General features: G+C 38.3%; 1 protein-coding gene across 5 annotated transcripts in view; it reads left to right on the plus strand.

The window, feature by feature from the left end:
* The window catches only part of il1rapl2 (interleukin 1 receptor accessory protein-like 2), a 636,383-nt gene that overhangs the window by 612,892 nt on the left and 8,067 nt on the right, over positions 1 to 15,424 (plus strand). For all 5 annotated transcript variants that reach the window (XM_047353893.1, XM_047353892.1, XM_047353890.1 and 2 more), the window contains 6 exons: positions 3,086 to 3,226; positions 3,381 to 3,441; positions 6,114 to 6,223; positions 14,353 to 14,498; positions 14,601 to 14,678; positions 14,765 to 14,881. In XM_047353893.1, the coding sequence (XP_047209849.1) occupies positions 3,086 to 3,226; positions 3,381 to 3,441; positions 6,114 to 6,223; positions 14,353 to 14,498; positions 14,601 to 14,678; positions 14,765 to 14,881 (653 nt within the window). The remainder of the gene's footprint in view (positions 1 to 3,085; positions 3,227 to 3,380; positions 3,442 to 6,113; positions 6,224 to 14,352; positions 14,499 to 14,600; positions 14,679 to 14,764; positions 14,882 to 15,424) is intronic.

Below are 15,424 nucleotides of genomic sequence, written 5' to 3' on the forward strand. Positions count from 1 at the left end.
AAAAACTTGTTTGAATGTTTTCTCGCAGCAAATAATTGTCAACATACAACTCACAACACGACCAAAGCATGTGTTCAGACAGGGAAAACTTTCAGTCTTAAGGATGGTAAAACATTGTGATGCGAACTAGGACCCTTTAACCCTTTTGTCTCCAGGTAATAAAACATCAAGTCAGCTTCAATTTTTTTTGTGAAACCATCTAAAAGACACTGAAGTTATAAACTAAGTCCCACCACGCACTCAGCAATGTCAGAAATCGTACGAGACTTGAACGTCACACTGTGCAAACTGGACATTTCAAAATCTGGATATACAAATTAGTGTGACAATTAGCAATATTTAATATCAATTACATTTTATTTGAGTAATATAAATAAAGACTTAAAAACAAAAGAAAAGATCAAAGAAATTCTTTCAGGAAAATTTAATTTACAAAATGCAATTTCTTGAGCAAAATAAATTAGGAGACTTCCAACTTTTTTCCTAATCAAAATGTCTAATATCACATGCATTCATATCATATCAAGAGCATATGATTAGAACATCATTACTCAGGATTTTGAAAAAGGGTTGCACTATTTAAACTTCAGTCATTTAGTTTTTTTCTGCTCCTGGCTGTTGAAGTTAGATTGAACACCATAGTATGATCCAAAGAGCCTTCTGAGGCCTTCAGAAAGAAGAGTGTAGCAGCTTATAACACTATTCCACACAGGCCACAAATACCATGAATCACTAAGAATTACCAAATGTTTCGATTCTTAATTGAGTGAACCCATCTATGGAGGCTACAGTCCTCGACACAACCGTCATGTGTTTGAGTCCCAAGCAGTTGACCATGTCTATCCATCTCTCTCCACCCCCTTTCCTGTTTGTCAACTTACAAAATAAAGGCCACTAGTGCCAAAAAAATATAAAAAACAAAATATTGCTGTTTAAAATTTTGGTGCCGAACTCCTCAATCTACAACATCTGTTAATTCTCAATAAATTCCTAGTTCATTCTCATGTATCGTGAAGTATTTCGTAGGCATTGCTGTGTATTCTCTACTCAATCGGGGATTCGTCTTGACCACTTAGGGCCATTGTACTCCCTAAAATGACCCAAATCTCTTTTCTGTCCTTGGAAAAAATGAAAAAATAAGAAAAATTAACAAACACAACTGACAATATTTGAGTAAATCAAGCTGAATCTCATGACTTATCTTTATCTATCGTACCTGTGTTCACAACTGAATCTTAGAGCGTCACAAACTGGACAAATAAGTGAGCAAAAGAAATCCTCACGAATCCTAAAATTTTGCAATTTCTGGCAATATGTATTATTCATGGTTTGTTTGGAATAGTAGCATAATGGGTTTGGGAAGGGATTTAAAGAGATCTTAAACTAATTTAAAATCTGCTATTCCACTGTAACGAAAATAGCTAATTCTGGGACATTTAAAACAACTGCCAACATGCTGAGGTCTGGCTGTCCAAGCAAGTTCACCCTGAAAGCAGACCGCAAGATGCTAAAGGAATTCCCCCCCAAAAAAACTGAAATGTCATAAAGGGACCAACTGCAGGGTCTTGCTAGTGATGTGAAAGAGAATCCCTATCCAGTCAGAATGAAATCAGTTTTATTTCGCTAATGTGAGTTATAAATATGCAGTTGGTGCATCAGGCAAACTGAACGGTCACAGACCACAGATTCAAGCTTCCAAGAAGTCTATACTTATGCTATCTGAACACTACAGCAACAACAGCCAAGCATAGGTGTTCAGGGGTCATTTGGGCTTGTTTAGCAAATGTTGGGGATTTTCCTTATTGCTGTATCTTGGCCAGAATTAGGTCATCGGTACTGCAATCATCTCAAAAGAAGCAGCAAATCTACAACAGAAGTACTTGAAAACAGAAAAAATCGAGGTGCATCGAAATGTCAAGTCCAGACCACAAACTGACTGAAATACTGTAGCCAGACCTTAAGGCAGCTTTGCAGAAACAAATATCTCTTCAGCTCAATTAACTGTTTAATAAAACTCTCCACAAAGATGTGAGAGAATGAGGTCTTACAGAAGATAATTACTTTGATGTATTGAATTCTAAAAGTGGCACCACAGGCTGTTCAGTTGTGCTGGATGCTTAGTGTTTCACACACTATATCTGCATTTGGACTCAGTTTCTGGTTAGGACAAGGTGTAATGTAGTGCTATTGTTCATCTAAGGGCTTTGTACGTAAAACTGTATGATTTAAAATGTATGCCAAACAAGAAATGACAAGAAAACTGACAAGCCAAAACACGAGAGAGAAACTTTGATATGTGCTTGTGAAATACGACGTTGGAGCAGTGACAGTGTGTAATGCCTGCACTGCTCTTTACATCCCGGAAATGATAATGATAATTTCCTTGGGCTACGCAGAGCTGTAAACCTTGCTTTATTTTCTTAAGCCTTTCCTAATTTAGACTCATTTCCTCCCATGCAGCCTTCAAGGACTGCCTCTCTGAGCTCTATTTAAACTATTAAGTCTGCTATTTATTTTGTCTTTCTTCTCGGACACTGAAGTTCAAACAGAATCATTCTTATAAAAGACTCAGATATCCAGACAGTGGTCATTAGCTGCTAGCTGATTTGACTGTAGCTTGACAACCAGTCTGGTTCATTCTGTTTGTGTGTTGAAGATTTTCTGCTTTAGCCACACATTTCCCTTATCTGTGCTGAACTGATAGGAATGATTGGCACTCTGCGGACGATGCTTCTAGAAGCTGCTGTGACTCATCAAAAATAATCTTCCCAACTGAAAAGCCATTATTATCAGGATCTGCTTCTGTTTGTGTGACTGAAGGAGATTCTGCTTAGAAAATGGGCCACTCTGAAGGGAATTGAAGCTCTCACTTATCTATTTCCCAAAGTCAGGTTGTTGTAGATACCCTCAGGTGTGAGCAAAGTAGTTTATTTAAAAGGATGAAACAAAGTAAAGTCAGAGAACACAAAACTAAAGTGCTTTTACCTGTATTTATCTCCCCTTTAGCTGGCATTTTTCAGACTATTAGCAGATAAAGATCTCATCAGCTCCTTTGTGTATTCTCTCCCCGCTGTATCTCTGACAGATATGTATCGCTTGGAACTGGCAGGTGGTCTCGGGGTCATCCTGCTGTTGCTGGGTATCCTAACCGCTCTTTATAAGTGTTACAACCTGGAGATCATGCTCTGCTACAGGAGACACTTTGGGAGCGATGAGACCGAAGATGGTAAGTGAGTTCCTCCAGTGTTCTTCATGGTAGTGCAACAGAAAGGTGTTTGACGGAGGACATTTAACCTCGAGTGACCATCTTTAAGTGACATGCTAAAGATGTGATTTCTTTGCATCATCATGGTTATGACTGTTTTCTTTTCCCTCCTCAGATAATAAGGAGTACGATGCCTATCTCTCGTATACTAAAGTGGACCTGGACTCTTTGGGCAGGTTAGGTTTCATACATTTGGATTAAACTTTGAACTGCCTTTAGGTAAAACCGCCGCATTCTGCTACTCATTTATTTCTCAGAGGATCGTGGTTTTCTTATCTTCTGTACTTTAGTTGCTGTGATTCTGTAGAATGAAGTTGGGACTTCCTGATGAATAAGAACCAAGGCTTTTGCACAGATTTACAAAAAACACATTTTTTCAGACATTTCTTATTACATTTTGGGTGTTTAATAATTTATTTGAACTCTTTTCCAGGGTTAAATGGTCACATACCAACCAACGGCAATGATTATTAGAAAAAGGATTTGATGCACAAGTTTAAACTTTTTATAGATTTTATCTTATCCACACAGAGTCAGACGTACAGATGCAGTCTCAACTATGTACATACATCCCCACTAACACTGGGATAAATATATGCTGGCAAGTTCCACTTAAAACACACGCTTTCTTTAGAAATCAATAGGGTTCTTTCACAGCTGGACTTGAATATTTGACCACTTCTGTATTTATGTTTATTTGAACTGGTTGATTTCCAGGCTGCAACTTTTCAACACAGTCTGCTGTTGAGTTTTACAACACTGTGTGTTTGTAGATCTAAGACAGACCCAAACTTCTTCTGTGTGACAAGGATTTAATGAAGGTCAGAGATTTTGTAGTACAGGCCAGTATGTCAACAGCTTTACCATATTAGGCTCAGAACCTGCATCAAAGGTTGGGTCAACTCATCTCCTGCACAAAGCAGCAGACCCTTGCTCTTTATCTTCCAAAGCATCTGTCTCACTGCAATTCACACCCCCTATCTCTTTACGAGACAAACCTTTCCACCTTAACACTGCAAACTTTCAATAGAGTTGATGTCAGGGATTTGTGAAGGCCATTCTGACTTGCTTTGTTCATTGCAAAAGCTGTTTTCATGAGTGTTCAGGGTCACTTTCCTGTTGCAACAACCGATTGTGTTCAAATTTCAACCATTTAGCTTCTTAAAAGAATCTGAAGGTAGTCCTGCATCCTCATTATTCCTTCTACATTTTACAATTCTCAAGTACTACTGGCAGTGAAAAAGCCCCATGGCATGATGCTACCACCACCATGCTTGACCGTTGGTGCAATATTCTTTACTGCAGTATTCCTTCAAACTTCTAAACAAAACTATCTTCACTGACCAGGTAGTCTCCTGACTATAGTTAGAAATTGATTAAAAATGATTGAACTAACAGATGCAATTTTAGTCACACTTTGGGGTGTCTATTTTGCAGCAGGGGTTTCTTCCTTGGGTATTTATACCCAAACCTAATCTAAACATAATGAAACAAGGAAGCTCTCTCAGAAACAAGGGAAGTAAAGCATACAGAGAATCACGTAACTGGAGATCTTAAAAGGTAAACATGAAACATTGTTAACAAAATGCCTCTGGATGAAAAAAAAATGTAAAAGCTGTGATCCAGACCACAGTGAATTTCATGAAACACAGTCTGTGTGAACTGTAGACTTCTGGTTTTAATTAATCTGTTAAAAAATGTGTTTCTGAAATTATGAAAAACATTTTACAGTTTGATTACACTTTAACTTTATATTTATTGATTATCATATCATCTTTCATTTGCTTGTGTTAAATAGTAAGATACCTGTGATAGTAAACATTAAAGTGGTAGTTAATTTTTGAGGCGGGGTTATGTGAAGAGCTTGTAACAATTTAATCATCTTTCCTTTGATAAAACAGAGATCAGCTCTCCAGTCATGTTATTATTTTAGAAGAGCTGCATGTTAGAACACATGTGAAAACATTTAAAAGTGTCCAATCATACCACCTCTCTGGGTCCAAGATAAAAAAGCTACAACATTTTTAAGTGGGAGATTCTGCCATAATTAGGATCTAATAATTTACATGAAATCATGAAAAGGTGTGACCCAAAACTGAACATTCATCAAAAATATTGGCAATATTTCCACAGGTTTTTTTTTAAGATTTTGAAATGAAACATTTATCAATAAATCTTAGGTGAATACTCTACACTTATCAGTGATGTGGATAAGTATTCCTCAGTTAACGTCAATTTGCTTTGATAAATGCTTTTGAAAACAGTTTTTTTTTAGTGGTCAAAAGCAAAGCAACCCCACAGATAGGACCTCTCATAAAGATATTATTTTGCTTTGGTCAGAAATGCATGTATCAACAGCATGTATGTATTTTAACTGATTTTTTTGTTTTTATGTCGGTATTGTTATATCATACTCACCATCAGGAAATTGAGCTTTTGTAGGACCAAGAAACATCATAATATAATATGGGAGGTTCATGCTTTGCATGACGAAGAACACTGACTGTAACAATGAGTTTCCCATGGGTCACTTATAGCTACATAACAGAATCTGTCAAAACTAACCTTATGATGGAAGTTGGTAGAATATTTTAAGGATTTAACCATGTTAAGCAAAGTCTGAGGCAGATTGAAGGTTTTTACAATTCGCTTTGAAATCTTTGAGATTAGAATTGTTCTCTAGGCCGCTCCCATACTACCTGAAAATCTAATCTCTTTTTCATTAAACTAGAAACGTTAAGAGAGTTATCTACTGCTGGTTAGACATTGACTGTGACATTTTCACAGCAGAGCTACTCACTGTTTTGAGTTTAAAAGCCTTTTCTTCTCTATTTGCTCTCCCAAACAGGACGAGCAGTGATGAGGAGACCTTTGCTCTGGAGATCTTGCCAGACGTTCTTGAGAAGCATTACGGATACAAACTATTTATACCAGACAGAGATTTAATACCCAGCAATAGTAAGTATCATTCCATTTATCAACCTCCTCCCCTACTCCTCCCACACACCAAAACACACACATACATACTCGCTCTATAGGTCACTGTAATCCCCAATCCCCAGAATTCATCAGTCTGTCTGAATAAATAAAAATATGTGAAGACCTTAACCAAAGCATACTTACTGCTGGACAAATTTATCTCTGTCAGCTCTCAGGCACAAAAAACACCTACTTTTATTTCCACTTGAATTGAACTTTATCTTACTTTGAATCAGAGGCTAACATGCACAATATTTGGCGGTGTCTTCTGAATTCATGTCAAGTTCTTCCAGCCTGCAGATGGCCACACAGCCTATGTAGGACTGTGTATAATAAACAGTTTTTCTGAATGAGATTGGAAACAGAGACGTACTTGTCCATGTGATTTATACAAAAGCTACGGTGCCATAAACTTTTTCACATTTAGTTAGCTACACCCAGAAACTTCAATGTATTTTATTAAAATTTAATGTGACAGACCAAAGTACTATGAAATAAAACAAAAATGTGAAAAGTGTTGTGTTCATCTGTATTTGCCTGACCAGCCGTAAAAGCTGTAAAGAGCTGACACGGCTGATAAATACAGTAATTTATCTCCGAATCCTTTTTGCAGCGACTAACAAAGGATAGTCAGATCAACCCAGAAACAGAACGGGTCATAGAGTAGCTGTGCTCACTTGTCATTCACACACACATTACTTAAACTGAAATTGGTTCCCACAAAACTAGCCCACCATTAGAATAATACACAAACTTTCATGTGTGACGTAACTGGCAATACAACCAAGCCGTGAGCAGAATCACCCTTTAAGATTAAAACAATCAATCTGGTCTAAAAGTGTGAAAGCAAACTACAGCAACTGAAGGTGAGAATTTTCTCACTTTTATCGATCCCTGGACTGATCCTTGTATGGACCAGCAGTGTGAATGTGCCCGAAGTTGTTATCTTGCTGGAAGGTCAACCTCTATCTGAGTTTGTACACACAAACACATTCCTTTACACACACAAGGTAAAGGAATGAAAACCAAAATGTGCTGGTTCTGGCTAAACTGGGTTCATTATGGTTCAGTTTCTATAACATACTGTTATCATGACACATGAGCTACCCTAAACAACAGTACAAGATGGAATTATTGCTGGCATCTTAGATCCTGGAATCACCTCTTCACCTGCAGAGGGCAGATATACTTGTTTTGAGAAACATTGTACAATAGTGGGTTCAGCATCTGATTATCTATCTGCAACTTGATAGATTTTTCCACTTTTAGTGTATGTATGATGTAGAAGATCAAAAAGCAAGAGCCCTTGGTAGTTTAAAATTACCAGTAAAAAGAACTTGATCTTTAAATCGGCTCTGTAGTTTGTAAAAGACCAGCCTTCACCGTCAAGGAGAAGAAAAATGTTGCACATCCATTCAGCACTACACCTGAATGCAAATGATGCCCTACAATTGCAAGATTACACATAGTGAAACTCCAAAATCATGTCATCATATAATCAGAATAACATAGTTTGATTACAGCTTCTGGCAGGCATATAGCACATGCAAATGCTGTCTTGTTGCAAACAAGTGAGAATGTCTGAAATCTAATTTAGGTTCATACTGAGATGCAACGTAAAGCCAGATTAATCAACATACAGGTCCTTCTCAAAATATTAGCATATTGTGATAAAGTTCATTATTTTCCATAATGTCATGATCAAAATTTAACATTCATATATTTTAGATTCATTGCACACTAACTGAAATATTTCAGGTCTTTTATTGTCATAATATGGATGATTTTGGCATACAGCTCATGAAAACCCAAAATTCCTATCTCACAAAATTAGCATATTTCATCCGACCAATAAAAGAAAAGTGTTTTTAATACAAAAAACGTCAACCTTCAAATAATCATGTACAGTTATGCACTCAATACTTGGTCGGGAATCCTTTTGCAGAAATGACTGCTTCAATGCGGCGTGGCATGGAGGCAATCAGCCTGTGGCACTGCTGAGGTCTTATGGAGGCCCAGGATGCTTCGATAGCGGCCTTTAGCTCATCCAGAGTGTTGGGTCTTGAGTCTCTCAACGTTCTCTTCACAATATCCCACAGATTCTCTATGGGGTTCAGGTCAGGAGAGTTGGCAGGCCAATTGAGCACAGTGATACCATGGTCAGTAAACCATTTACCAGTGGTTTTGGCACTGTGAGCAGGTGCCAGGTTGTGCTGAAAAATGAAATCTTCATCTCCATAAAGCTTTTCAGCAGATGGAAGCATGAAGTGCTCCAAAATCTCCTGATAGCTAGCTGCATTGACCCTGCCCTTGATAAAACACAGTGGACCAACACCAGCAGCTGACACGGCATCCCAGACCATCACTGACTGTGGGTACTTGACACTGGACTTCTGACATTTTGGCATTTCCTTCTCCCCAGTCTTCCTCCAGACTCTGGCACCTTGATTTCCGAATGACATGCAGAATTTGCTTTCATCCAAAAAAAGTACTTTGGACCACTGAGCAACAGTCCAGTGCTGCTTCTCTGTAGCCCAGGTCGGGCGCTTCTGCCGCTGTTTCTGGTTCAAAAGTGGCTTGACGTGGGGAATGCGGCACCTGTAGCCCATTTCCTGCACACACCTGTGCACGGTGGCTCTGGATGTTTCTACTCCAGACTCAGTCCACTGCTTCCGCAGGTCCCCCAAGGTCTGGAATCGGCCCTTTTCCACAATCTTGCTCAGGGTCCGGTCACCTCTTCTCGTTGTGCAGCGTTTTCTGCCACACTTTTTCCTTCCCACAGACTTCCCACTGAGGTGCCTTGATACAGCACTCTGGGAACAGCCTATTCGTTCAGAAATTTCTTTCTGTGTCTTACCCTCTTGCTTGAGGGTGTCAATAGTGGCCTTCTGGACAGCAGTCAGGTCGGCAGTCTTACCCATGATTGGGGTTTTGAGTGATGAACCAGGCTGGGAGTTTTAAAGGCCTCAGGAATCTTTTGCAGGTGTTTAGAGTTAACTTGTTGATTCAGATGATTAGGTTCATAGCTCGTTTAGAGACCCTTTTAATGATATGCTAATTTTGTGAGATAGGAATTTTGGGTTTTCATGAGCTGTATGCCAAAATTATCCGTATTAAGACAATAAAAGACCTGAAATATTTCAGTTAGTGTGCAATGAATCTAAAATATATGAATGTTAAATTTTCATCATTACATTATGGAAAATAATGAACTTTATCACAATATGCTAATATTTTGAGAAGGACCTGTAGTTAGGTCAAAATGCAAGGAACATACTGTAAGACACAAATAAAACACACAGGACACATTTGACACAGCAGACTCCTGTCCAAATCAGTTAGGCCTTCAAATGATTATAAGAACAGTGTTAATGATGATATCATTATGAAAAAAAATGGATGGTAAGAATTTGGTTTGAAAAGATTGGGAGTGTGATCAGAGCCGGTCCAACATTGTATGGATGCCGCAGCTCTCATATGCCATGTATTCCAGAGATATGCAGCACTGCTACAGAATCAGCGTAACTGCAATTCACATCAATTAGCCAATAATAATGATACCTACCATTACGCCAGGCTATGCAGACACTTTACTCACCTGTGGGATCTGCAATGGAAAAAAAATATACTTAAGCTATCACCTGCTGTCTGATTAATTGAGCTCATAATTAATTGATCACTTGCATGCCATCATTGATCATTGAAAAGTCATTCCCAGATGGTCAGTTAAACCTTTATTATGACACCCGGTCAGAAAGCAGCAGGACACTTTATATTTCCCCCCATTGATCTGATTTCAGTGCTGAAGCTGTTCATTGAACTTATTGAAATATGAGACACTGATATATCTTTTTGTAGCTGGGATGTAGAGATATATTCCATCTAGGTCTAGATAAAGCAAAACTGCATTAAAGTGTTCTAAGCATTGATTTGTTATTATGTAAATCAGGCAAAGATGCCTGAAGTCATGGTTGTGCTACAACAATTTCAATGTGGAGAAAATAGCTAGTATTGTTATTTGAAAGTACATAATTGAGAGAATAGTGGTAAATATGATGAGATCTTAACATATTTATATTGTACTGATGAATATGAACAACAGGCATTTTTATCTAAAATCTGATTATTTTTTTGTTTATTCAGTCAGTTGGCAAAAACGGCTCTATGTCCATGCCTCCAAGAAACAGATAAAACCATTTTTTTTTAACCTTTAAATTGCAAATGTCTACTGAAGTCTTTCAACGGGAACAAAATGCTTCAAACACATAACAGGACTTGATGTTCATCCAAATCTCCTTCATTTCCTACATTTAACCCCAAGCAACAGGTGTTTTAACAAAACGCCAGCTGACAAGGAAGGATGGGATACAGTGTGACTGCATCTTCTTTTTTTATTTATTTGGTTTTTTTTACTGCATTTTTTGAACTGCATCTTCAAATTTGATAATCTGGAACCCTTAGTTGTGACAAAAAAAGAAAGGAAGAATAAATCTTTTTACAGCATTGTGCTGAATGTTTACGTTTGACTTTAATGTAAGAATTTTAAGTATTAACAATAATCTTTATTGTACAATTTATCAAATAGAAGTAAATCTAGTGATCCTAGTGACATAAAACAGCAAAGATTCAGTCTGATTTAGGAAAAAAGTGATGTATCTTTTGGTAGAGTGTATGTAAACAACTGGTTTCAACTGTATAAACCAACAAGAGTCTATGTGCCGTGTGTTTTAGCAAAATCTTTATTGGTTTTTGTCCTAAAACTTCAAGAAAAAACCCCTCTGAAAACTGAATTCAGTTACCATAACAACTGTGTATAACATAATAGGTAAAAAAAAAAATCATTTGGCTTGTTTAATTATAACATTGGGTTACAAATAAACAAATACTGCACATTAATATGGTTCATGATAAATATTCTTGCCCCACATAGTTTGCTGTTAACAAAATGTATTCCTATCGCACATTCAGAGGTTTCTAAAAAAAATAAATATATAAAAGTCTTAGAGATTTCATCTCTCTGCCCTAAAAACAACCCCACAACAAATGTCTCCTGTGCATAAATACACACACACACACACACATTTCTGTCTGAGCTACACATTGAGGGGGAGCACAGAGTATGGGTGCAACACCAACCAAGAAAGAACGAGGTGCCTTTTTTCAATGTTTTTTCCAAATCCGCTGGCAGAGCAGACCTTAAACACACCATTCAATTAACCAGCCCACTTAGCACCACAGAATGAACAAGAGAGCACAAAATAAATAACAAGAGCAAAAAGAGGTGGTGGCACAGTCACTGGTCTGTGCTGTTTTATTAATTGATTAACATAATCCACACAAATGGAGACGAGGAAGAGGGGTTGAAGGGCGAAAGGAAGGAGGGGTGGTAGGCGAGAGAGATTAAACTACCAATGGAGAGGCACCGCAGAGACGAGGAACAAACAGGCTGAATTCTGGGATGTTCTATGACTATTTGTGCCTCTCAAATTGAGCGTGAAATTGCAATGTGTTGTCGGAGACTCTGTCATTAATTCAGTTAGCAGGTGAAGACGTGATGGGGAGGGGGGAGACATGCAGGAGGGAATCTGTTGTTTACAGCACACAGACATGTAATAAGCAATTTTAATGTGGTGTGTTGCAAAACAACAAGGAGGATGTTGCAAACAAGAAACATTCTACTGTATTGCCACACGCTGCCCCTCCACCCCTGACCGTTACATCTTGCATCAGCACAATGCTGATCTTTTTTAAGAAAACACTTCCTGTAATGTGTCAGAGTCAAACATCTTTCACAATTGGCTCTATGTCAGATATTTAGTCATTCATTTCTTAAATGTCAAAAAAATCAGGCTGCAGGAGGAATTACCATTAAAATACAAAATATCCTTTGTTAAAGCATTAATACCCCTAACATTTTCCATGGTTTGTCACATTACAACCACAAGTTTTCTTTCTCTTTCACTTTCACTTTTGAAGATGATAGGATGGATCAAAGGGAAAACTGGACTGCTGGGGTGATGAACTTGTTGAATCAACCATTTTAACATTTTGGAACATGTCTCTTTTTATCTGTAATTTGGGTAAAGAATTTAAATTGACTTCATATCTCTTAGCTTCAGAGCCAAAAGATAAAAAGTGGAAGTAACTCTGGTAGCTTTTAAAGTAATTCACACAGTAAAAGTAAAATATGGACATACAGTGTGTGTAATTATTTCTTATTTCAGTTTTTTCCTTTGCAGCTGGGCTTATGGCATTCTGATAAGTGTTGGACCAGTCTGCTCAATGACTCATTAGCATAGCATTATGATATTATAGGCAAAATCCCACTTTATTACCTTATTTTTAACCTCGTCAGTGATGGGTTACAGTGGGAAAAATAAGTATTTGACACAATGCCGATTTGGCAAATTTTCCCACTGACAAAGAATGGAGAGATCTCTCATTTTCATTGTAAGTACACTTCAGCTGCAGAGACAGAATCAAAAATTAAAATCCAGAAAATCCCATTGTATATTTAAATAATAAATTAGCATTATATTGCATGAAATATAATGCTAATTTATTAGCATTATATTGCATGAAATACGTATTTGATACAATAGAGAAATAGAGCTTAATATTTGGCACAGAAACCATTTACGATTACAGAGGTCAGACGTTTCCTGTAGTTCTTGACGAGGTTTGCACACACTGCAGCAGGGATTTTGGACCACTCCCCCATGCAGATCTTCTCCAGATCCTTCAAGTTTCGGCGCTGTCGCTGGCCAACACAGAGTTTCAGCACCTTCCAAAGATTTTCAATTGGGTTCAAGTCTGGAGACTGGCCTTAAGATGCTTCTTACAGAGCCACTCCTTAGTAGCCCTGGCTGTGTGCTTCGGGACCTTGTCATGCTGGAAGACCCAGCCACGACCCATCTTCAATGCCCTTACTGAGGGAAGGAGGTTGTTGGCTAAGATCTCCTGATACATGACCCCATCCATCCTCCACTCGATACGGTGAAGTCATCCTGTCCCATTTGCAGAAAAGCATCCCCAATGAATGATGTTTCCACCTCCATGCTTCATGGTAGGGACGGTGTTCTTGGGGTTGTACTCATCCTTCTTCTTCCTCCGAATACTGCTTTATAAAAAAACGCTTTATTTATAATTTAGTTACTTTTTTTCTTAGGCCAGACATAAATTTCTTCTTCCTAACTAATGACATAAAAGTCAGATTAAAAGTGATATGACCGTTCAGAGTGTGGATACGTATCCAATTTAGCACCACATATGAAAGTGGCACAATTCAGATTTATTTGGAGATGAAAAGGGCCATTCTAACTGCCATGAAAAACATCGGATTTGGGCCTCGTTTGCCTGCAGAGCAACCGCAGTCAGAACAGTCATGCCGCAATTCATCCAATATTTATGTGATAAACATAAACCCAGTGCAGCAGCAACAGCGATTAGAAGTTTGACTCTTTGAATCATTTGCAAAATAGCTGTTAAACATGTTTCTGGCAGGTTTTGACATTGGGCATCATCTGAATATGCATCCAAAATCAGGAGGTCTGTAAGTATCAAACTATTTAGTGTGCCCCCTTATTGTTTAGTTTATAGGTTTATGGACAAAAAAGTAAACAATGGTCAGTGATGGTTGTTATTTTGTACACACAATTCCTCTTGTAAGGGACTGTAACATCTAAAACAGAAACCAGAGAGCATAAGTGGTGGGATCACGATAGTAGCATTTGTGTTACAGTCAGTTGCACGAGCATTTAACAGTCAAAGCAGTGAGACAAAGTCACCAGGCACAAATAATGTCTCGGAGATGCATTGGACCCTATCACTGGATTTTGTCTTGGGTTTGATAGGGGTCACATTACATGTTTGTATGAGTCTGGGTTGTTCCATCGTGCCGCTACCTCACATGTGGGATGTACAGATCAGCGTTGGAACCAGTGGCAATATGAAGGCTCCTATCTCACCAACACAGCCCTCACTCTTCGTTAATCTACTGTATGTGAATAAATGCATTGACATAATAGCCAACTCACATTCTTCCCTTGTGGTAAGCTTATGGATCTTTGCTCTGTCACAACGTATAAACACTTCTTTCTCTCCACCAGCCTATATTGAGGACTTGGCGCGCAGCGTGGAGCAGAGCAGGCGTTTGATTATTGTTTTGACTCCGGAGTTTGTTGCCAAAAGAGGCTGGAGCATCTTCCAGATAGAGACTCGTCTCCACTCCATGCTGGTTACAGGGGAGATCAAGGTGGGCAATTTCACAAAAAGTGTGATGTAAATCTTTTTGCTTGATTAACATGTAAAGGGTCCTTCACGTTTCCCCATTATCACTCTGTTTCTGTTTGTCTAGGTGATCATGATTGAGTGTGCAAACTTGAAGAATGTCATCAACTACCAAGAGGTGGAAACACTGAAACATACAATCAAGGTATAGAGATTAAATCTTTTGAGGGACGATGGAAGAAGGAGATGCAGGTGTGACATCCGCATTAATTTTGCTGTTCTTCTCTTAAGGTCTTATCGGTTATCAAGTGGAGGGGTCCAAAGAGCAATGAGCTTTCCTCAAAGTTTTGGAAGCAGGTGGTTTATGAGATGCCGGCTAAACGGAGAGAGACTCTGTCCAGGCGTCAGGTAAAAGGCAATTCATAAAACATTTTGTGTATAGGCTAAATGTGTCCAGTGTGTGAACAGTATATTTTGCGCATACAGTAATTGTCTGTAAATCTCTATACTATTATTTTTATTCTTATTAAAGTGGTTGGAGGTAATTCAATTCAAATTCAAAAATACTTCATTCATCCCAAAGGGAAATTAAATGTTGTTATAGCTCATTCTGTAGGTTTCTTCAAAGAGCTATTGTAGATGCTGATGGCTGTTGGCAGGAAGAATCTCCTGTAGAGGTCTGTCTTACAGCAGATCTGAAGAAGCCTCTGACTGAAGACACTCTGTTGTTGTAGGACAGTCTCATGAAGAGGATGCTCAGGGTTCTCCATAATGTTCTTCATTTTATGAAGAATCTTTCTTTGCACAGTGATCTCCAGAGGAGTCCCCAGAACAGAGCCAGCCTTCTTTATCAGCTTGTTGAGCTTTTTAAGTCCCTGGCTCTGATGCTGCTAAAGTAAATAAACTGAGTAATAAAGATCTGAATACAAAAACATACTGTTCCTCCATCAG

Source organism: Girardinichthys multiradiatus, chromosome 23 (assembly GCF_021462225.1).
Source record: "Girardinichthys multiradiatus isolate DD_20200921_A chromosome 23, DD_fGirMul_XY1, whole genome shotgun sequence".
NCBI classification, from domain to species: Eukaryota; Metazoa; Chordata; class Actinopteri; order Cyprinodontiformes; family Goodeidae; genus Girardinichthys; species Girardinichthys multiradiatus.